The 24594-nt window shown below is 42.8% G+C and overlaps 1 protein-coding gene across 1 annotated transcript in view; it reads left to right on the top strand.

Annotated features, from left to right (window-relative positions):
* Window positions 1-377: 377 nt before the first annotated feature.
* Window positions 378-24594, top strand: part of LRRC31 (leucine rich repeat containing 31) — a 44682-nt gene continuing 20465 nt past the window's right edge. The window contains exons 1-4 of the mRNA XM_006764085.2: window positions 378-465; window positions 1316-1455; window positions 6898-6975; window positions 18127-18381. Coding sequence (XP_006764148.1) covers window positions 18192-18381 — 190 coding nt within the window. The 5' untranslated portion in view covers window positions 378-465; window positions 1316-1455; window positions 6898-6975; window positions 18127-18191. The remainder of the gene's footprint in view (window positions 466-1315; window positions 1456-6897; window positions 6976-18126; window positions 18382-24594) is intronic.

Raw genomic sequence — 24594 nt, 5'->3', positions numbered from 1 at the left:
GCTTCGCACCATCAGCAGGTGTGAGCGGGGCTGGTGCCATCAATGTTGGGGAGCGGCAGCGGCGGGAGCAGGACTGCCAGCAGAGAGGGGACCAGGGGCCACAGCAGGAGGGGTCGAGTGGGGGCATGAAGAATGGGCCGAGACCCCCCCCTGTGCCCACCACAGCTTCACGGCCCACAGTTCCTTTCAAGGTGCATGAATTCATGCACTGGGCCCCTCGTATGTACATAAAGGAGGAAATCAGAGTGATGCTCCTATAAGCCAAAGTATGGTACAGATTGTCAGCAAACACCCACAAGCTAGGAGAGAGCCAAGGAACTGACCTTTCCTTACCACCCTCAGAAGAAACCAACCCTGCTGACACCTTGATCTCCACTGCCAGCCTCCAGAACTGTGGATGAATTTCTGTTGTTTAAGCCATTTGGTTTGTGATACTTTGTTATGGCAAAGCCCTCAGAGCACCAGGTATTGGAACATTTTAGTGATAATATTCGGGATTGAAGGGATGGTAGCTCCCATGATCACCATGAGGTTATGCCCCATAAATTGTATTCTCTGTCCAGGCCATGTGCTGGTGAATGCTAGAAAGAATGTCCTTTCCCCTAAAGTGCAAGTGTTAATTCTATAAAACACTATATGCACAAACATTCATTCAACAAACACTTACAGGCAACTACTCTATGCCCAGCAACCTTTAAGGTTTAAAACATATGACAAGTGAAGTTGGATTAAACAGTCATCTTTTAAAAATATTTTAGTGAACAGATCCAATGAAACTCATCTCCAGCATTGCTGTCAGACCAACCCTCTAGAAGTAGGGTCAGGTGGAGAGGGGGACTTAGCACATCTGAGCATAAAACAAGGTTTCATTTGTTTCAACAACACTTTATGGTTCCTAAAATTTAATCGAAAGCACTCACCCCCTACAAGAGTTCTCTTTCTAGAGTGGAAATCCTATATGGCCTCTTTTTGGGGGCGTTTGCTTAGAGGTGAGATTGGAACAGAAATTCATCGGTACATTCAACCTAATTTTGTTGGATTCCACTAGAGCATTTGAAATTCTTGTTTTTGAGAAACATTTTCTCTGATGTGTGCTTTAGAAATACAAAGGAGGATTGTGGTTGGACATTAGCCTTAAAAAAAAACACCCACAAACCTTTTTATTATAGATAATTTCAAACATATGCTAAAGGAGACAGACTAGAACAGTGAACCTGAATGTACTGATTATGTAACTATTACAATTACAAACTCAAGCCTACTCTTGTTTCATTTTTGCTTCTTTGTCTCCTTCCCCACACTGGAATATATAAAGCAAATGCCAGCTTGATACCATCTCATCCACAGGTATTTCAGTATGTATCTTTAAAATAAAAAGAGCTTTTGAAGAATTACCATGAAACTATGACCACACTACCAAAAACATTGACCATTCTAAATGTCATCTATTGTCTGGTTAGTGTCCAAGTTTTCCTGATTGTCTCATAGTTTGTTTTTCTTACATTTGCTTGAATAAGAATCCAAAAAACATTCACATGCTACGTTAGGTTTATGTGCCTCAAGTTTCTGTAAAGCAAGCATGTCAAACTCAAAGGCTAACGCAGGCCAAATAAACAAGGCATGCAGCCCATGGACCGCGAGTTTGACATGCTTGCTATAAAGCTATAGCAATAACCCTTCTCTTTCTTGTTCCTTAAAATATATTTGTTTAAGAAAACAGGTTATCTTTCCCATCACATAACCCACAGTCTGGTTTTGCTTATTGCATTCCCCTGGTGCCTCCGTATTTCCTAAATATTAGATTTAGTTGCTCAATCTGACTCAGGTTTAATATTTTGGCAGGACCCCTTAGGTATTTTTTAAATCCTCACCTGATGATATATTTTTGTGCTTTGTGTTTTTTAGGTTTTTTTATTTTAGAAAGAGATAGAGAAAAACATTAATGCACTCACCCTGGTAGCCTGGGTATGTGCCCTGACCAGAAATCAAACTGGCCACCTTTTGGTATATGGGAATGTGCTCCAACCGAGTCATGCTGGCCAGGGCTTGCCAGGGTCATTTTATATAAAGATGGTGTTGGATTTTCCACCAAGAGACTTACCATGTTCATTTCTCTCTCTTCCTCTGATATTAGTTATTGATGGTCACAGCCTAGATCTTATTTCACTTGAGATTTGCCAAATAATGATATTCAAATTCCATTATTCCTTAAGCATGAGAGTACAGCTCACATCGGAAAGGCAGGTCCAATGCATGACTCATTTAAGAATAATTGGCTTGCTGACATCCTCCAACCGTGGCCAAGGAGTTGATTTTTAAGAGATTGTTATGAAGTCATGACATTTTAATTTATTTCACATGCTTTGATCCATGGCTTGTATTAATGTTCCAATTGTCCCATCATTGGCCATTTTGGAGCTGTTGCAAGTTGGTTCTTGAGTCTTGGATATAAACTCTGAAACTGCCTTTGGGAAAAGGTCACAGGGACCCTTTCCAGAACTTTTACTCATAGAACAGTGGTGTCCAAACCTTTTAGTTGTGAATGCCCATAGAGAATATCTTTAAGCATGACTCCCCTCTGTAGGCTCATTTATAAATTATACACATGAACAATTATTTAATAGACTATCCTATATAGTAAAAGCCTAATATGCAAATTATCCCCTCAGGTAGTCTTTCGGCAGGGAGATCGACCTAGAGACTGGGAGTTCAACCGCTTGCTATGATGTGCGCTGACCACCAGGGGGCAGCACAGAAAATGGCGGGTGTTGGCAACGTGGCGCCGGCAGTGGGCAGCAGTGGAGGTGCTGCTGGCCTGATGGGCCCTGACAAGAGTGGGATGGTGGAGAAGATGAGCAGGCAGTGCCAGGGCAAGGCAGGTGCCAGTGAGGGCTGATTGCCCAGCCGATCGCACTGCAGTGGCTGCTGGGGGTGGGGAGGTGCCCCAATCGATAGGCCCACAGGCGGGATGGTGGAGAAGGTGAGGGAGCGGCACCAGGCCATGGTGGGGTGCCAGGCGGGGTTGCAGGGCTGCAAGTCTAGGGGCAGGAGCTGGGGCTGTGATCCTGGGGGCGAGAGCTGGGGCTTGATCCCTGCAGGTCACCCCGAGAGACCCCATCCATGCATGAATTTGTGCACCGGGCCTATAGTGTACATAACAAAACACCTCCAAATAGAAACTTTAAATGATCAGATCAACCTGAATGTCTTAAAAATGATAGCCACCTAGGAAGTCACTGGATATAGCTCCCTTAGCCAGCACAACAGGGAGGGGCGGGAATTGCAGCCATGGAAGCAACTCCGCCTTCGCTGGCCAGAGCCAGGCATCTTTAAAGAGACCAGGCTGCTGGCCTCCGCTCTGGGGCCTGGAGAGCTCAGCCCTGTTTCCTGCCAAGAGTTTGTCCACGAGCTCGGCCGAGATTCCTCAAGTGTCCTGGCGCCCCACCAGTCTTTTTCCACGTCCAGCAATCTGGTCAGCAGGCCCGAGTCGGGTCAATGTGCAAGAGAGGAGACATGCAGGCTGGTTCCATAGATGTGGAAACAGAATCACATAGCTGTCCTCTCTTGAGAAGGAGAAAACTGAAGTTAGTAAAGTGGGACTTCCTTTAAAAAGGGAATCGAGTTTAATGAAAAAGAATTGATCAAGCCGAAACCGGTTTGGCTCAGTGGATAGAGTCAGCCTGCGGACTGAAAGGTCCCAGGTTCGATTCCGGTCAAGGGCATGTACCTGGGTTGCGGGCACATCCCCAGTAGGAGATGTGCAGGAGGCAGCTGATCGATGTTTCTCTCTCATCGATGTTTCTAACGCTCCATCTCTCTCCCTTTCTCTCTGTAAAAAATCAATAAAATATATTTTAAAAAAAAGAATTGATCAAGCAAGTTACTGTAAAATTACTTCGTCGTTGCCTCTCCATGATGCTAAACGAAGGTAACAGATAAACATACCATTTGTGACTCGGCTGCTCCAGCAAGGACTTCAGTAACCTGGTTGCGACAAACTCTCCAGGGAAGAGTAGGCTCAGTTGCCTTTTCATGATATTCAGTTCAAAACGTGAGGGCTCTCTTACTGCCACATTGTTTAGATACCCACCTAAATTGCAAACCTTCGTGTTTCTCAATAACTCTGAACCATCTTTTGAAAACTATAAAACATCAGACAGAAAGGCTGGTGTTGGAAGCAACGGTGCTCTATGCAAGAAACCTGTTGTTATTTCTTCAGTGTATCTGAACACAAAATCAGCTCTGCCGTTCCCAACAAAAAGCCAAACCTTTGTTCTCCAAAACAATAAAAAAAAAGTCAGAATGGCATCTGGCTTTGAAACGGTGGCCCCAATTCCCTGCCCCTCTTTTGTAAAAAGTTTCCAAGCAAATTTGAAAAAATGAAATTTCTCTCTTGACAATATCTAAATTTAAACATAAAACTTTGCTCATCGTGTGCAGTTGTAGCAAAGAAAGTTAAGAGCTGCAAGGACCCGAGAGAGCGAGATCATCTTTAAAGGGAAATAGAAACTTCCAAATAGTTTATCATCTGAAATTTTACTCTGAGGTAGCCATTCCGGGGAGTCCGAGGATGGCTGGCCCTACAGAACGCAGGACGCCTGGGACCAGGGCACCGTCGTGTTGCTAACAGTCTGTGTGATTGAGTTGTGTTTCCTATTGATTGGAGGGAGCCAGGCAGAGCCACTTGGTGACTTGTGGGTGAAAGCCTCCTCCAATGAGGGGACTTTTCTGATTTATTTTTTCTAGGTGAGCCTTTAAGCCCAGTGTTAGTAATGCCACCCATAATTACTGAAAAATAAAGTTTTACCCACCGTAGGATCTATTTTAAAGATGTATCGCCCAAGTTCAATTCTCAAAACTGAATCAAAAGGCCAGTGCTGAAACCGGAAGAGCCCCTGTTTTATCACAATGACCTTCACCTGCAAGGAGGGCTGTCTGGCGCTTCCATTATGTGGCATTAACCTCCCACCCTTACGGCTTCGCTGATAAAACACCTTGGGAGACTAACTAATGTTCCTGCAAATGCTCAGCATCACCCACCTATCCAAAAAAAGGGCACAAATAGATCATTACGTCATCATGGAGCGTCTTCCTATTCCCTTTCATTTCCCAGCTGGATTAGGTTGTTAGAGGCCTGGTGGGGCCTTGAAACGGTGACAGAGCCCTGGCCATTATGTTAACAAGTAAAAACTTTCAAATGATAAAACTCTTGCAGAGAATCCAGCAAATGATTTCTATTTCCTATGATGTCTACTTCAACTTTTTTCATATTCAAATTTTTTTCAAGAAAGGGTTTTTGGGCCCTGGCCAGTGTGCTTAGTTGGTTGAGTGTTGTCCCATGCATCAAAAGGTTACCAGTTCAGTTTCCGTTCAGGGCACATGCCCAGGTTTAGGGCTCTCTCTCTCTCTCTCGTCTCTCTCTCTCTCTCAAAAATCAATTTAAAAAGGTTTTTGATTCTTCTTTTTATGCTGATCAGCTTGTGCCTGGTGTTTCCCCAGGGCCCAGTGGTCAGCAAACTCATTAGTCAAAAGGGCCAAATATCAACAGTACAGGTCTCTTCTCAAGGTGTTTGGTTATGAAGTTCTCTCTCTGCTGTGCTTTCCGGGAGAAGAAGCAGTGCTTGTCTGAGTTGACGCAGTCACGCTGCTTGAGATCCCTTGTTTCCAGGTTAGTAGCTGGTCTCTGGATGCCGGCAACAATCGCCCAAAATGGCGCGGTCTCCGCTGCTGCCCTGGCGCACCGAGAGAGGTTTCAGCCGCAGTCTCCAACTGTCCTTTTTTTTCCTGGGGGTCCTCGGTCTTTCCTAGCTGCAGACAGTCTCACAGCTGAAAATCCTCTGCCTATTGGGGCTGTATGTTACCCGTTTCAGCTGCTCACCCTTATCTGCTCCAGGAGAAGGCACAGGACACGTCCCTTTATACCTCCGCCATTTTTCACTCCTCAAAAATCAATTTTAAAAGGTTTTTGGTTCTTCTTTTTATGCTGATCAGCTTGTGCCTGGTGTTTCCCCAGGGCCCAGTGGTCAGCAAACTCATTAGTCAACAGAGCCAAATATCAACAGTACAGCAATTGAAATTTCTTTTGAGAGCCAAATTTTTTAAACTTAAACTATATAGGTAGGTACATTGTTATTAACTTAATTAGGGTACTCTTAAGGCTTAGGAAGAGCCACACTCGAGGGCCCAAAGAGCCGCATGTGGCTCGAGAGCCGCAGTTTGCCAACCACGGCCTTAGGCTGACCCAGTCCCACATGTTTTCATCACAAAAAACAGCTTGCTACAGAAAGTGGGCTCAGGGCCAGGATTTCAGTCTTTTGGGAACAGGCTTATCACTTAATAAACAGATTGTTGTTAAGCATTTATTAATGTCCAGTACTCTGCTAAGCACTGCAGGGAACTCCAAGAGTTTTAAGTATAAAGGGGGTATTTCACTCAAAGAGTTTATAATCTGGTAGAGAAAGATGACTTACATAAAAAATGAGGCAACAACCAAATATCAGTTGTTGGGTAACGTGGATCTGGAATTGAATATCTGGGAAGCACTTTGGAAGAAAGTTGGACTAAGGAGTTGGACTCATGGGTTGCATTTTTATTACTTATATTTTATTTGCTATTTTTAGTAAATAATATATACCCAAGGTTCAACATTCTAAAGATTTTCTTTTCTCCCCTTTCCTTCAACTCCAACTTCCCTCCACAATGGCCATCAATGTTACTGTGCTTTGGTGTATTTTTTCAAAGATCTTTTATAGACATTTAAATACTTGTGAATAGATATTTCCTCCCCCTTTGGTAGCTGCCCTGTGCCTTGACACATGGAGCCGGAGTATTGTAGAGCTCTTAACAGCTGAGGCTCTGGAGCCTGTGTTCCAGTCTTGACTCTGTCATTTATTACAGGTATGACCATGGACACACATCACTGAGTCTGGTTCCTGACCCCCGAAATGGAGGAAAATATGAGTACCTGCCTCTAAGGTTGGTAGAAGGATTAAATCAGCTGATCTCTATTAAATGCTTAGGACAGTGCTTGGCCTGTAGAAAGTACTGTAATATATAGACATTACTATTTTCACTTAATATATCTTAGAGACTTTCCTTATCAGCACAAATAGAGGGCTCATTTAGTTATTTAAAATGCTTAATACTTCACTGAAGGACTATATATGCGCTTGGTCTCGAATGATGAATAATATTCAGAAAATTAGGAAAACAGTGATATTATATGGCTGTCAGGAGGCAGAGAAAAAGTAACAGGTTATCACTACATACTTTTCATTGGCTAAAAGTTAAAGGACAGACCATACTGAGTGTTAGCAATGATGTGGAACAATTGGGACTCTCTCACACACCGCTGGTAGGAACTTGAAATGGTGTGATCATGTTGGAGAACAGGTTGGAAGTTTGACAATTTCTTATGAAGTTAAACACACACGTGATTGAATTGAAATAAAAACATGTATTCACCCCGACTTGTAAACAAATATACACAGGTTTATTTGCAACTAGAGGTCCAAAATTTGTGTATGGGGGGAGAGAAGGGTGGGGAGGGGGGTCCCTCAGCCCGACCTACACCTTCTCCAATCAGGGAGCCCTCAGGGGATGTCCTACTGACAGCTTAGGGCCACTCTCCATGGTTCTCTGCTGTCTGTGGGGCCTGCTTGGCCGCTCCCAGGTCGCTGTGGTGACGGCAAGCAGGCCTTGCTCTCAGCAGCCGTCCCCGGGACTGGAGGACTCCAGAGGGGCTGAGAGGACTGGGGGCCACCATCTTTGTGTTGGAGTGAAGGTTAATTTGCATATTACTATTTTATTAGATAGGATAGTCAAAACCTGAAAACAATCCAGTGTCCATCAGCAAGTAAATAAATAAACAAGTTTTGGTAAATCTATACAATACACTTCTACTCAGCAATAAACTAAAAACAAACGCAAATTAAATAAATTTCAAAATAATTTTGCAAGAGTACATACTTTTATATAAAACTCTAGAAAATGCAAACTATTACAAACAGAAAGCAGATTAATGGAAGTGGAGGGTGAATTACAAAAGGGCATGAGGAAACCTTTGGGGGAATGATAAATATATTTGTTATCTTTTCATGGTTTCGCAAGTATATATCTTTTGATGGTTTTGAAACTCATCAAACAATGCATTCTAAATACATGCAGTTTTTTTAATAATAAAATATACCTTAATAAAATTGGAGAAGAAAAAGAAAATAATTATATATATTCAAAACTAAGCTAATAGAAAACTGAAATTTTTGAATGCCCAAATAAAGCTAATTTGAGTAAGCTTGCAAACATAACATAACACCAAAATGATCTGAAAGTCATTTGCATTTAGTTTTTATTTTGAGTGTTTCCTTCCTTGCTCCCATATTGAAACTACATATGTTTACAGAAGAGGAAAATATCTTTCTTTCTACCCTTCTATATTCTCAGTTAGGATCCCTGTAAAAAGACATATTAATAAAAGAAAAATGCACAGAAGTTTGTTAACCTGTAGATCTCATCCAAGCATGGGAGAGGCTCAGGGACAGAGAAAGAGTAACTAGAAAAGGTGGTTTAGAACTCCTGCTTATATAGAGCATTTTCAACAAAGAACCATCTACCTGTAGAGAAGTGGGAGGTGAAGGAAGGCAGTTTTAGGTTTCCAGTGGCAGCAAATTATGGAAAGGTAAACATACAGGAGGGAACTAATAAAGTGAGGTTTGTTTGCAGATTCCTCTGGTGCCATCTCTTGGCTGATAAGAGTCTGGAATCATCTCCAGTAAAGGAAAATTTATGTCCTACTTTTATGCAGAAAAAGCAAAGTGTAAAGGGAGCTTTTCCTGTGTTTATTGTGTCATAACTGCCTTCAGCTCAAAATAATTTTATCTCAAAGAGGCATATTTTGGCCCTGGCCGGTTTGGCTCAGTGGATAGAGCGTTGGCCTGCGCACTGAAGGGTCCCAGGTTCGATTCTGGCCAAGGGCACATGCCTGGGTTGCAGGCTTGATCCCCAGTAGGGGGCATGCAGGAGGCAGCCTATCAATGATTCTCTCATCATTGATGTTTCTATCCCTCTCCCTTCCTCTCTAAAAAAAATCAATAAAAATATATTAAAAAAAGAGGCATATTTTGGAGTGACATATTCTATTTTCTTCCACCTTCATTATTCAGTTGGAGAATTTTTTTCTTTTAGTTACTTTGTTAAGCCACTTAATATTTACTTATTGAATTAAACTTTTCCTCCCTTCCTCAAACAGATTGTCAAACTGCAGCGGGAAGGCCGGGGAGGGTTGGGGGGCAGGAGGTAGCGGGGTAAGAGATCAACCAAAGGACTTGTATGCATGCATATAAGCATAACCAATGGACATAAGACACTGGGGGATAGGGGAGGCTAGGGGACTGTCTAGGGCGGGGGGAAAAAATGGACACATATGTAATACCCTGTGTAATACTTTAAGCAATAAAATAAATAAATAAATAAATAAATAAGTGCCTGAGAGGCCAAAAAAAATAAAATAAACTTTTCCTCCCTTAAGTAGGAGATAAAAGGGAGTTTGATTGGTGTGTGTGTGTGTGTGTGTGTGTGTGTGCTTTGAAGGGAGACATGTGGAGAAGCTAGTAGTGGTAGGGATGTCTCCATTCAAAGTCATTGCTGTTCCCCCTTACACCAGCAATTCTCAAATTCTTTTGGTCTCAGGATCCATTTTGCCCTAAAAATGTATTGAGTGCCTCAAAAAAACTTGTATATCAACATTTAATATATTAGAAATTAAAATCCAAAATTCAAAAAAAATTATCAATTAGTTTTTAAAGGAATGAACTCATTGCATGTTAATATAAATAACACATTTTTAGGAAGAATATATTTTTTAAAAATTTTAGTGAGAAGAATGGCCTTGTTTTCCATTTTTGCCAATCTCTGAAATGCCTGACGTAAGACAGTTGGATTCTCCTACCTGCTTCTTCATTTAATCTGTTGTGACACCAGATGTCACGTAGCCTCTGGAGAACTGCACTGTACAGTCATGAGGATACGAGAATGAGTAAAATGAATAAAATCTCAGTATTGCTATGAAATTGTTTTCACATCAAGGACCTCGGGGAAAGGGGTTTTGTTGGCCCAAAATCTCTTCTCTGGGGGAGACCTTGAGCCACCTGAGCAAGATCCCGATGGCAAAATCCCTCCTTTCTCGCAGTCCCGGAGTTCTTTCAGATTGTCTGTTTCCATTCAACCCTGTGCGGTTTGGTCCTGTCAGCATAGTGCAGAAGCAGGTGGTTCATATCCTGAGGGCTTTCCTGGGACTAGAGGGACAGAATTTTGGATCTAAAGAAGTCAGCCCATTGCGGTTAAGGACTTGTTTTGCTATTGAGCACATTGATGGTTGTTCCCATGGTGGGTGATTAAAATAACTTTCTCAGGACATAAAGTGCACATTAATAATTATCTGTGTCCCTGGAAAAGTCTCATGAAATTGATTACATTTTGGTATTGTGTAGTAAAGAATCTAACCTTTACCACCAAAGGAGTTCTGGGCTTTGTCCTCGGCTTCCTGAAAGGAGGGCTTCCGTTTGCCTGGGGTCTTGGGCCAGTCAGATAGTGGCATTGTGACATAGGCTCTGGGTTTTTAGTTACATGCTATCAGTTGGTCTCCTGAGGGCTGGAACCTGAGATGACCTCTTAGATGATGCCCCAGTAAATCTCTGGACCCCAAAACGTGGGTAAACTTCCTTAGTTGGTGACACTCAATGCATATTATCACACTTCAATGCCAAAAAAAGTGTGTGACTCCAATAGGAATGTCAGATGGGACACAAAGATGGTTAACGTGGAGAGTGGAATTCTGATATTAATCCAAATGCTAGACTTCCTAGAGCAGGGGCGGGCAACCTTTTTGTGAGTGCGTGCCAAAAACCAGCAAAATCTCTGACTCAAAATTCTTCTGCGTGCCAACCCTAATTTTTTGAGAACATGTTATGCCTACTTGATATCTCTTAAGGTGTACGTATGTGAAGAACCTTGAAGAAATAATAACAATCATTCGAGCGACAAAAACACAGTATATTAATGATGAAAAATACATTTATATTTTTAATGTATACGTGTTATGTAAAATTATTTATTTATCTAAGATGCACCTACACTGAATTCATCTGAAAAAATAAAAAAGTCAATATTAAGAAAAATATTGTAAATGGAAGATTATAAGAGGGGGTTTCGCATGCAAGCATAAGTTACTGGCGTGCCATGTTTGGCACGCGTGCCAGGGGTTGCCCACCCCTGTCCTAGAAGATGCAAAATTTCTGGAATCCCCGGTGCAATTGTGACCTCGGCAGAGACTTGGAAGTCAGACTGAGGTGACTGGACCCAGGGCATGCATGCTCTGCTTTCCATAGCTCTCCCACCATGTTGGCAGTATACTTTTCAAACCCAGCATGCTCTCTCCTCCATCACTGCTGCTGATCTTGTTCCTCTCTCCTCCTCCTCTGTCCGGCTCTCCCTAGAAATGCGCAGGCCTGGAAGGGAGATCCATACTCCCCTCCCCGACACCCACCACCATCCACGCCCAGCTCACCCTCCACATTCTTCAAAGACCCTGACTACACGAGCCCTTATGTTGAGCTTTCTTGAAATTATTTGATTGCCTGACCACCAATATTGTATGGGAACATACATGGTAATATTTGGTAGGTTTACATCTTGTTTCCTCGGCTGGAAGGTTATTTTCTTGAGGACAAGAGCTATGAGTTGTATTTCTTTGATGATAGGTAACCGATGTTGAGTGAGTGTGTGGTTGATGATTGATGCAGGCCCTGCTCTGCAGAGCTCCAAGAGCAGCTAATTTCAAGGCAAATGAATGAGAGCAACAGCAAACCTACAGTTCATGTGTAATAAAGGGACTCAACCTGCTTGTCCTCATTAAGGCACTGAATAGATGATGAGCCAGCTTGAGTAAGCAAATTCTGCTATTGACCTCAAGGTCCTTTTCACAGGGACGTTTCTGGCAAAGCCCTGAGCTTAGGACTGCCAAGATAAGAATGCACATTAGCCAGTAGAGAACATCACAATAAAAATGAAAAGGGAAAAATACGCCTCAGAGCAAAGAATACAATGCACTTGCTTTAGCAAGTAAAACTCACGTCATTAGTTATGGAATCATCAGTGTCCCCTTAAACCAACGTTAATGTTTAGGCCAGCTTCTTGTGGTAGGGGGCTGCAGCAGACCAGTGTTTGAAGTCCTCTTCCCCTTCCTGGATCTCCCTTTGAGTGTAGGTGGCTTCATGGCTTGCTTGGTCAACAAAATGTTAGTGGGAATGATGCATGTTACTCCCAAGCAGAAGCATTTAAGAACCGGTGGCCAGTTCTCCAAACTATCTTCCCTTGCAGAAACAATCATGGAAACAGGTATTCAGATAGAGATGCAACAAATTTGGGGCAGGAAGATGGAGTGTAAGCACTCAAACTACACTTACTGGCCATCAATCATGCCTCATTAAGTTCCTCTATACAGTGGTTCTCAACCTTCTGGCCCTTTAAATACAGTAAATATCTGATATGCAGCCAAAACCGGTTTGGCTCAGTGGATAGAGCGTCGGCCTGCGGACTGAAAGGTCCTGGGTTCGATTCTGGTCAAGGGCATGTACGTTGGTTGCGGGCACATCCCCAGTGGGAGATGTGCAGGAGGCAGCGGATCGATGTTTCTCTCTCATCGATGTTTCTAACTCTATCTCTCTCCCTTCCTCTCTGTAAAAAATCAATAAAATGTATTCAAAAAAATATCTGATATGCAGGATCGTATTAGGCGACCCCTGCGAAAGGGTCATTCGACCGCCAAAAGGGTCGCGACCCACAGGCTGAGAACCGCTGCTCTATAAGGTAGTTTGCTCCAGACTGTTTAAAAGAGAGCATAAGTAATGCAATTGGAATTAGCTACATTAAGCATCCAGCTTAAGGATCAGAGGAGGGTAGATATATTGAACCTCTCTGGACCTATATTACTTTTTGTGACTAATTGGGCAGTATATTCACAACTCTAATTGTCTTTACATTTCCTTTCTCTTTAGCTGCTTTCATGATCAGGATGTGTCTAGATGGACCTTCGATTCTCAGGATTTTGTGTGAGATTTGATGTTCTGTGAATGCTAAGCATGGGGGTAGGGGGGTGACATCCAGGGTAGGAAAATGTTGAGAGCATCTAACTCATTTGCTGACTTTTTGAGCTCAAATGGATATGTTCCTCATGTTACAACTTCTCGATAAGGAGAAAGTTCACTGCAGGAAACAACTGAGACCCAGCATACGAAAACGGGATTGAGGATCCCATGGGCAGGTTTGTCATTACGTCCTCCCTGATAACTCACTGCATAATAAGAGATGCATGGCTGAATGAAGATGCCAGGGACTAAATGGTAGGGGTTGTGGGGAAGCCAGGAGGGCATTGCCTGCACCTACGATCCTGCACTGAACACTGGTCTCTTTCCTCTTCCTGTTACCTTGGGATCCCAGACAGACCTTCACGCATATATAGAATTTAGCATGATATTGGGAGCTCTGTGCGTATATATGCAGGACTTCATTTAGTTTAGGGATTCTCAACAGTTTATCTATGGATCTTTTCTCTTAAGACACACCCTAGTAGTGTCCTCCCACAAACCTTTATTGGATGGTGGAAGAGGGTGGTTAAGTTTAGTGGCCATTGTGTTCTGAGAGGGATCAAAAGGGGAATGAGAAAGGGTCTCATGGTTCAATATGTAGACTTTACCTAACCTCCCTTTCCAATAAGGTACTCAAAACGTGACCAGATCCTCTATGCTTCAACCTGCCCTGAAAAGAAACTTTCTGTCTTTTGCCAGGATGGGGAAAAGGCAGTCTCCTCTGGCTGCCCTGGCTTGAGGAACGGAATTTAATAGTTTAACTTCTTACAAGTTTTTAACTAATCGTCCTGTTTTCAGCTCCACCCATACTCACCTTCTCCTTCAGAGTTGCCTGGTATAATCATTGGTTCAATTACTGAGCCTTTTGGGGTTCTGAAGTTTGAAAAATTTGTTCCCCCAACCTTTGCAGGCATTTTAGTGTAGAGTCTGTTTAACTCACCCTCATGCTGTAGATTGCAAAATTATGCTGGTGTCTATCTAGTTCTTTTTATCCTTACAAATTAACAAAGTGATTTTTAATCCCTTAATCATTGTTTAAATAGATTCAAAAGGAGTGGGCATATTCAGCTGTGTTGTCCCTTTAATAGAAGTTCTGTTATCCTTTTAATAAATTCCCTTTTCTGCTTAACTGAGAATAATAGTATTAATAGAAATAGGAATAGATCTACAATAATGCATTTTCAAGACAACAGTTCTGGATAGGGCTGAACCAAGCCTATCAGACATATAACTTGAGACACTGAATGCCCAGGGACACAGACAGTAGTGCGGTGAAGGTTGGGGGGAAGGTGAAGGGGGCCAGTGGGGGAAATGGGACATCTGTAATACTTCCAACAATAAAGATACATTTTTTAAAAAGACACTGGATGCCACCAGATGCTTTAGAACAAAGTGACTGGATTAAGTCATTTTTATTACCTAGGAGTTTTATACTTATTAAAACCTACTTAGACATAATTAAGCATGGATTTTTTAAAAAATCACACTTGTATATACATAAAAAGGAAAATAAAAGCAGAAACTGATTAAGGTATTCCTAAAACTTCTTTTCATTTAGAGGCCTGGTCCTCTGAATCACTTTTATACTTTTACATATGTATTTTTGTGTGGTGGTTTTTTTAAAAAGGCATAAAAAATATACCATCTTAACTACTTTTAAATGCACAGTTCTTAACCATTCACATTATTTTGCAACAAATCTCCAGAACGTTTTCATCTAGTGAAACTGAAACTGTGTACCCATGAAATAACTCCTTGTTTAATTTCACTTAGTATAATGTCCTCAAGGTTCATTCGTGTAGTCACTGCAGTGTGTGCAGGACTTTCTTCCTTTTCAATGACGTTTTGTGGGGAAAGCAAAGTACATTTCCCTTTCCCAAACAACACTGAAAATATGACTCACTCTGAAAGAGGATCAAAAATTTAAAAAATATATATATTTCTTTAATGATTTCAGAGAGGAAGGAAGAGGGAGTGAGAGATAGCAGCATCAATGATGAGAGAGAATCATTGATCTGCAGCCTCCTGCACTCCCCACACTGGGGATTGAGCCTGCAACCCAGGCATGTGCCCTTGGCCAGAATCAAACCTGGAACGCTTCAGTCCGCAGGCCGACGCTCTATCCACTGAGCCAAACTGGCAAGGGCAGGATCAAAAATTTTAAGTGTATCTTAAGCCCAAACCTAAGGATGGAAAAGAAAGGAAAGGTATTCTCACTTTTGCAAAAATAAATAAACAAAAACCACTTAAGTGCAAGAAATATTTTATTGTCCTTGGCGTTCCATGACAAATAACCTTACCTACTGATAATACTGTAAATATTGAAAGCAATTGCTCAACTAACATTGTGAAGTTGAGTTGAAATGCCAGCCATTTGTTTTCCCAGAGGGCTCTCGAGTAAATGCTTCTGATCCTGGGGGAAGAGACAAACCCCCAGCACTTAGCTGCTGTGGTCTGGTGGTCACGTTGGGTTTACCTTCACAAAGGGGAAGAGAAGAGGTTCGTGTGTGAGCTGATCTTAAAGCTTGAATTAGTATGGGAAGCCTGAGTACTTGTTGAACTTTGTATACAAAGAGCAATCTCCTAAACATATTTCGGAAACAATTTTTTTATCCCTAAGTGTGAGCATAGTGCCCTCCTATACTGAATACTAAGAAATTTGCTGCCCTAACTGGTTTGGCTCAGTGGGTAGAGCGTCAGCTTGCGGACTCCAGGGTCCCAGGTTTGATTCCGGTCAAGGGCATGTACCTTGGTTGTGGGCACATACCCAGTGGCGAGTGTGCAGGAGGCAGCTGATTGATGTTTCTCTCTCATCAATGTTTCTAACTCTCTATCCCTCTCCCTTCCTCTCTGAAAAAATCAATAAAATATATTTTAAAAAAAGAAGTTTGCTGATGCTGTTACCCCTGTGCTCACACATCTGCCTTCCTCACCCTTGCTCCTTTTCTCACTCCCTCTTAGCCTCTCTTGTGTTTCTCTCCTTTCTGCCTCCCCAGTTTGCCCACCGTTCTTTGGTTTCCTCTTCTGATCCCTGGAGTCCTGTGCAGTTTCTCGCCTTCCCTGGTTGCTCGGCCCTTCCCATTCTGCCCTGCAGTGGACTCTGGGCCTCCCAGCCGGGTGGGGTTTCACTTGGGTAAATTACCACATCCTGGAGCACCGTCCAGCAGTGTTTCCTTAAGACACAGGAGTTAGAGTCAGTGCATTCAGGGAGTGAGGGTGGGCAGAGTGAAACCATTTCCTGGGATGGCTCTGCAGAGAATGGCTGTGTATGCCTCCACAAGGTGAAACTGAGTAAAGATGACCCTGGAGGTAAGTCTTGGGTTGGGGCAAAAGGAGAAGGGCCGTAGGGTGATGGTGAAATCTCAGTGGAGCAGCTGGGGCTGCAGGTTGTGACTAGATTCATGAGCTGAAGGTCTTCCTTTCTTTCTCTCTCCCTTTCTTTCTTTCTTTCTTTCTTTCTTTCTTTTTCTTTCTTTCTTTCTTTCTTTCTTTCTTTCTTTCTTTCTCTCTCTCTCTCTCTCTCTCTCTCTCTCTCTCTCTCTCTCTCTCTCTCTCTTTCCTTCCTTCTTTCCTTTCTCCCTCCCTATCTCTCCCCTCCCCCTGAGGCCCTGGTTAGCTGTGGGGCAACCTTCCAACCTATTGCTGTGTCCTCCTGGGTAAACCTGGGCTGAGTGGACCCTGATCTAATTTGGAAAGAAAATGTAAAAAGAAACGAATGCCCACCTGTAACTTCTAAAGGAGTATTCCAGGTGTATGGAACATCCACCCTCCAGATGTGAAGGTGGGTTCTGCAAGGTCTTTTTTAGGAGTCCCTGTGTAAAACGTTTCTTGAACCATTCTAAAACATAATCTTACAGAAATACCTCCTGTATAGCAAGAAAGTCATGAACATTTGATGAATATAAGACTATTAGGCCCTGGTTCAAGAACAGGATCGAAATTCTATGAACAGAATTTGAAATTCCATTTACAGGCTTATCCCTTTAGTTTAAGTCTTTAACCTTTAAAATGCAAGCAAATCCCAGGAAATAGCAGAGTGATCCTCATGAATCTTCAGCCTGACATTACACCAGACCCTCTGCTTACCTCCAGCCCCCTTACATGTCCTGCTCCCTAAAAACCAGGTTTCACTCCTGGAGCCAACCACTAGACCCTGCACGCCTATAAGCAGGGAGCCTGTTTTGTTTTTGTTTTTTCTGCCTGGGACACTTTGCCTTCTCTTTTCTTTTTAGCTAACTCATAGTTCTTAAAACCCAGGCAATGTCGCTCACTGCTCCAAGTCTGTTCTCCAAAGCAGGCTTAGTCCAACTGTGGGGTCTCTGACTCTTTGGGTCTCTCCTCGCTGATGGCCCTTCTCCCAGTGTCCTCATTGGCACACAGGTCTATCTTCCCACCAGGTTAAGACGTGAGCTGTGTCTTGTTCATCGTTGAACCTCTTGAATCTCAAATAATATCTGGCCCATAGTAGGTTCTGGTTAGGGAATGGATGGATTCTTTACTGCCGAGGTGTTTTTAATGGGCGGTGGTGCAGGGCTGGAGTAGAGAAAGTAAAAGTGCCAAGTGAAAGAGAAGCAGTGTGCAGAGAGAGGAGGCTGGGGACGCTGAAGGCCCGCTCCTCCGGGTGACAGTTTTGTGAAGGTCCAGGCAGCTTAATGGCATGCGACATCATCTTTCACTGACTTTCTCAGAAGGTAATGCTAATTGACTGCTGAACTTTAAGATCTATTGACACATTTGATGCACTTGCCAAAGTGGTGTTTAATGACCCGTATTTCTCACAATAAAACAGGGCAACGTTAAAAACTCAAATTTGCTTTGGATTGACATCTGCTACCATCTGTTGGCTCCCGGATCCTGGGTTACATCATTCTTATTTTTATGTTAAACATTACCAGTAATAAAAACAGAAGGAAAGGGAGAAGTCAAGGCCCGTATAGGGAAGTTCTGATTCCACCCAGACTTGACACTCCTATTTTCTTCTCAGAAATCCTAGAAAACAGAAAACAACAAGAAGATGTTTTGTTGAGAAAGACCTCCTTCAACTTGACCATGAGTCAAACGAGGAAGAAAAGTTTCTCACATGGAGAAACCAAACCCCAGACTTCGTTTGTCAACAAATTCCTCAGGGGCTCAAAACTCAGGTCCTCCAAGGCAGAAAGCAGAAATGAGAGCAATGACCTCAAAACAACTGATTCCCAGCCCAGTGATGAGACCCAGAAGACTGCCACCTTAGACACCGGTAAGGCGTTCTGACTGCTGTCAGTTCTTTGTTTCTTAGAATAATGCATTCCCCTGGAGATCATTGGGTTAAACTAAACCTAATATGAGTCTCTGTCTAAACATTTATTACTAGAGGCCCAGTGCACGAAATTCATGCATGGGTAGGGTCCCTAGTTCTAGCCGGCGATCAGGGCCAATCAGGGCCTTCTGGCTGCTGGCCAGGGCCTCCCTTCATTCCACACCACCCCCTGCTGGTCAACGCACATCATAGTGAGTGATTGGTCTTCCAGTTGAACACCTATGGGACAATTTGCATATTAGGCTTACATATATATATAAATGTTACTTAATTACTTGAAATACTTTGCTAATTTTACTTTTAAATTATCAAAAGTATTATGATACTTCAGAAAGGTGTAGAGAAAATACCTGATTTCCTTTCATTTTCATGCAAATGATCATTTTTTCAATATTCTTTTCAGTCTTTTGTTCGTGTGCATGCATTTATAGTCAGTCAGAACCCATTCATTGAGTTCCTACTATCTGCCTGCCACTGTATTTTGTAAGTGCTCAAAATACAGCCATGAAAAGCAGGGCCTTATGTAAACAAGGAACCAAATGCAGATACAATTTCAGTGCTGATAAGTGATGTGAAGGAAAGCAGAGCAGGCTAAGTAGAGAATGGTGGGATGGAAGTGCTCTTTTAGACAGGATTGGAGGAAAGGAGTCTCTCACTTGGTGGCATTGGAACAGAGATCTAAATAAAGTCAGCTACGTCAGAATGAGTGAGTAAAACCAGCTACATAGATAAATGTGCGAATAGCTTTCCAGGCAAAGGGAACTGTAAATGCAAAGGCCTAAAGTGGGACTGAGCCCCGAGTGTTTGAGAGGGAGCCAGGAAGTCCAGGATGCTGCCTCAGGGTGAGAGGTGGGGAGAGGGAGAGGAGTAGAGACAAGTCAGTGAGGCAGCTGGGGGCTAGAACAGGTATCTCTTGCAGTTATAATAGCCTACAAATCCCTCTTCAGTTGAATGAAGCAGTGATCCTACTTCTAAAACGTATTATTATACTGCTCAATTCCTACATTGCTTCATGATGTTCCTATACATAATTTTAACAGCTGCATAATATTCTATTACATTCATATGCCATAATTACTTAATAAATTTCTTTTCTTTTTTTATTAACCCTTCAGTGATTTTTTTTTTGCTTTCCCTCTCCCATATTCCCTGCTTCATGGAATTTCAGCTTTTTAAAAAAGTATAAATTTCAAGAACCAAAATTATATATTCGAGGGTTATAAAAATAAATATTTCCAACTCTCTCTCCAAAGTCGGAATCATATTATTTGGCAATATGATGGCATATACATACCACCAATTTATTATCCATTAGGTTAAATGAATTTTAAAAACATTTTAAACTTTATATGCAAACATATACAAAAGTAGAGAGAACAGTATGAGTCCCCATGATCACCTCGCTAACAATTACCAGCCAATCTTGTTTCATTTATTCCTATCCTCACTTCCATCCAATTATTAGTATGAAATACCTAAAATAATACCATCTTACCTATACGTAGGTTAAATGTATTTTAAATATATTTTGGTAACTAGGGAGTGAAAGTCTACCTCTAAAGGAAGACAATCTCTACCAGAAAATTGTTGGCATTTGTTTTAAATTATTGTTCGGAGCTTCAGGAACATGGTTAATGAGTACCTGAAACCACGATCAAATCAACAGTGCAAGACCAGGCAGCTGGTCAACACCGGCTGCTCAAGCCATTCGTGGCTTCTCTACTTCCATTATCTCAAAATTCAGTGGCTCCTGGAGTCACGTTAATTCTGCCTCCCAAATGGCTCTTGGATTGGATCCTCCTCTCCACTGTTATTCTGGTTCTCACCTTTTGCCCGGACCACTGTGGCAGCGTCATAACTGGTTTCTCTGTCTCTAGTCTTGCTCTCTTGCCAACCTGTCCTCCACACTGCCACAGGATGCCCTCTTAAACCACAGATATGATGGTGTCTCTCAGCTGCTTACAACCCTTTACTCACTGGATCCCTCTCACTTTGAAGAGAAAGTCTATCTATCCTCCCAAGAAAGGTCTTCAAGGTATTGGCGATCAGTTGGCTATCTCTTCATGACGCTGCCTTCCCCCAGCCTCACATTCCTCCTCTACTCCTGACATTCTGATTTCCCTGCAGTTTCCTAAACTGGCCCTATTCCCCCAAGTTGGATGCCTAGGAAGACCTTCCCTTGCATAGCCATCTTCTCTCTGCACCCCGCCCCTTTTTACCTCTTCCTCACTCCCACCCACCTGGCTGGCTCACATTGGTCCTTTAAGGTGCCAGTCATGGATCACTTTCTCTTGGAAGCTTGCCAAGACCCACCCACCAGACCAGAGCTTCTTACTGTCACCCTCTGCATGCCTCCACCATTGCACGTCTCCTCTGTGTTGTGACGGTGGCTTTCTTGCGTGTCTCCTCCATTAGACAGGTAGCTTCTTGAAAATAGGAATTTGTTTTGTTACAAATGTAATCATGTCTTTATGAAAACATTGGGGTTCTTGGTCATAAACAACAGAAACCAACCCTTACAGATTTAAGTTGGAAAAGGACTCAATGGGTGTGGCGGGCTGGCACGGCCATGGCATACTCAGACCAACGTGGGGCACCATATGTGCCGCGCCAGCTCAGCCAGGTTCGGTGAGCCCGAGTTGGGGCCGTGAAGGATTGAGAAAAGACAGACAAGAGAATGAAAGCTGGGTCTCGGCGGGATGCTGTCCTCTCTGATGGAGACAGCGCCACGGACTACAAGCCTGTCTTTATTTTATAGCAGATTCCACAAGGCAAAGTAAGGGTGTGGTCAAGATGTTTACAACATTCTCCTGGGTTTCAATCCTACTCAATTACATGCACCTGAACTCTCTCAAGCCCACATCACTCAGGCACGTGGGACCACGTGTTCAGACCATAGGTTCAAGCTTACAACTATAGCTGTTGGCTATAATTGTGCTGGGAGGGCTCTGCCTTCCAAGCTGGGGCTTGCACATGGCAATGAGAGGACTGTGCCCTCTCATTAGTCTGAGGCTTGAACCTGTCCAAACACTATAGCCCAGTGGTTCTCAACCTTGGCTGCACGTTAGAATCACCTGGGAATCTTTTTAAAAGCCTGATTTCTGGGCCTTAAAAAGATTCCCAGGTGATTCTAATGTGCAGCCAAGGTTGAGAACCACTGCTGTAGCCACCCTCCACAAATGGGAAGATACTGTTTAGCTCACAGAATCACCTGGATGGAGACGCCAGAGTTCAGTTCAGCGGGAAAGCAGCCGAAAAAGGCCTCAGTCACTCCACAGACTGCTCATGTGTGAGCACATTGTCCCCTCCATGGAGTGCCAGCCCTCCCACCTCAGCCGACCTGCAGCAGCTCTGACTCATCAGTTTTTTGTTTGTTTTTTAAAAATATATATTTTATTGATTTTTTACAGAGAAGAAGGGAATGGGATAGAGAGTTAGAAGCATCGATGAGAGAGGAACATTGATCAGCTGCCTCCTGCACACCCCCCATTGAGGATGTGCCCGCAACCAAGGTACATGCCCTTGACCGGAATCGAATCTGGGACCCTTCAGTCCGCAGGCCGACGCTTTATCCACTGAGCCAAACCGGTTAGAGCTGACTCATCAGTTTTGTATGTTGAGCTGTGACACCGATAGTCTTCAAAGAAAGGGTTTCATAGTTAAAAAGAAATACACAGTCCATGAGGAAATGTCTAGGGGTGTCATAAGTTGATACTCATATTTCTATGTAGGTGTTTTGAGAAAGATTTATCATGTTGATTTATTTTGGTAATTAAGAAACTGTAAAGCTAATATTCATTCACTCATTCATTCAATTATTTGTTCATTCAACAAATATTCACCAAGTATTTCTCATGTAAGATTGCAAAGTCCCATCTCCCTGGGAGACCCTCATAAATTTAAGTCACTATACTCCTGAGAAAGGAACCGGGCAGGACTTCTAGTCTTCCTTTTTTAGATGCGTAAACCAAGGCTCAAAGAAGTTGTGACTTGTTCACCCATTGAATCCATGATTTCATCAAGATCGTCCAACTGTGCTGTCTTAGACTTGCCAATCATATCAACCATTACAGAGTACCCAGGTTTGATGTGGTCTGAGAAGAGATTTCTGAATCTATCCATTGGTAGGTCATTGCTGGTGACTTTTGAGAAATAATTTATTTGAATAGGTGAGTGTGGCAACCAGATGTAGCGGGTTAATTGGTAAATGTGCTGAAGACGTGGGGGGAGCAAGTACAAACCACCCTTTCCAAACTTTTGATATTAAAAAAAATGATTGACATGGCAGTGGCTTGAGGAGAAAACAAAGAAAAAGAATTGGTGGGGCTGGTTGTAGGTTGAGCCTATGGAAATTTTAAAAAAAAAGCAATAGGATACCATGTGCAGAAATTTTTTAAACACAAAAAATTTAAAACATACAGAATGGGCTTTGGAGCAGACTGTTCTGGATTCAAATTCTGACTCTGCTACTTAGTAATTAACAGAGTCTCAGTTTCCAAATCTATGAAATGGTGCAACTGTGACTATTTAAGTTTAAACAAAATGCCCTGTATTCACTGGCATGTAAGAGGCAGTTCCTCCCCATCTCTCATCCACAGCTCTCCTCTCCGCCACCCAAAATTAGGGTTACCATGTAAAATAAGTGCAATATTTGGGACATACTTTTACTAAACGATTCCTGTTTCCCTGAAGTCTAAATTTAATTGGACATGCTGCTTTTGTTTTCCTAAATCTGGCAACCCTACCCCAAATACCTTGTTTCCAAATGCCATGATAAAAATTGAAAGCCTGAGTGAAGAGGTAAAATGGTGGAAGGTGCTGCCTCCTACTGGTGGAATGTGGCAACACCGACCAGGCCAGCAATGCTGTGTACCCAAAGGTGGCTTTCTTAAAAATAGCAAGTCAGTTTATTTTGGTCATTAGATTCCACATATAAGTGAGGTCATGTGATACTTGTCTTTCTCTGGCTTGCTATGGACACAGACAATAATGCAGTGAAGGCCTGGGGGAGCGGAAGCAGAGTAGAGGGGGTCAATGGGGATATCTGTAATACTTTCAACAACAAAGATACATATTTTAAAAAGCAAAAACAAAACAAACAAACACCAAAAAATGCACTGACAACTAGCATTGGACAGGAAAACAGAGACACAGGAACATAGAAATCTTTGAAATAAAAATAGCAAGTCACAAGACACCCTGTGGAAAAGAGATGAAGTTTTCATTATCCTTGCTAACATTTTAGTCTAAATTTATTATTACTGTAATCCTACTATCTTTTAATTTTCATTGGTATATATATATATATTTAGCTATATTGTTTTATACTTTTTTTTCAGGGTTAGTAGAATATTCCTGCACATTCATAACTTATGTCTTCTTATTGGATTCCAGTCTACTGTGTGTGTGTGTTTTAAATACATTTTTATTGATTTCAGAGAGGAAGGGAAAGGGAGAGATAGAAACCTCAATGATGAGAGAGAATCATTGATCAGCTGCTTCCTGCACATCCCACACTGGGAATGGAGCCCGCAATCCGGACATGTGCCCTGACCAGAAATTGAACTGTGTGACCTCCAGGTTCATTGGTTGACGCTCAACCATTGAGCCACAGTGGCCAGGCTCTTTGTGTATGTTTCAAATTGTACATTGCCACTGACAAACCTCTTTAAAGTCACTGTCACTACATGCATATTTGGAGAACCAAGATGGCGGCATAGGTTAACGCCGGAGTTTGCCGCCTCGAACAACCATTTCAAAAGTGAAACTAAAAGACGGAAGGGACATCATCCAGACCCACAGGAACGCTGGCTGAGTGGAAGTCCTACAACTAGGAGGAAAGAGTAACGCATACGGACACTCAGAGGCTGCGCAGTGCTGAAGTCAAATTCTGAGGTGCGGAGTGCCCGGAGCGGGCGGCGGCGGAGGGCGCGGTTGGCGTTTTCAATCGGGGGGGAGGCTCAGGCTCTCAGCTCCAGTTCTGGGCAAGTCTCTAGGGACCCAGACTCAAACGGGAGTAGCAGGACTGTCTGGCATCGGTCGGAACTCGAGGGCAGCTTTCTCTCGGAGGCACTCACAGAGATTGCGGGGGCCTCTGAGGACAGGACTGAGAGCAGCCATACTGCTCGCTGTCCCCCCCCCCCATTGATCCCC

Source organism: Myotis davidii, unplaced genomic scaffold (assembly GCF_000327345.1).
Source record: "Myotis davidii unplaced genomic scaffold, ASM32734v1 scaffold115, whole genome shotgun sequence".
Lineage (NCBI taxonomy): Eukaryota > Metazoa > Chordata > Mammalia > Chiroptera > Vespertilionidae > Myotis > Myotis davidii.
This window is presented reverse-complemented; position numbering and strand designations above follow the sequence as displayed.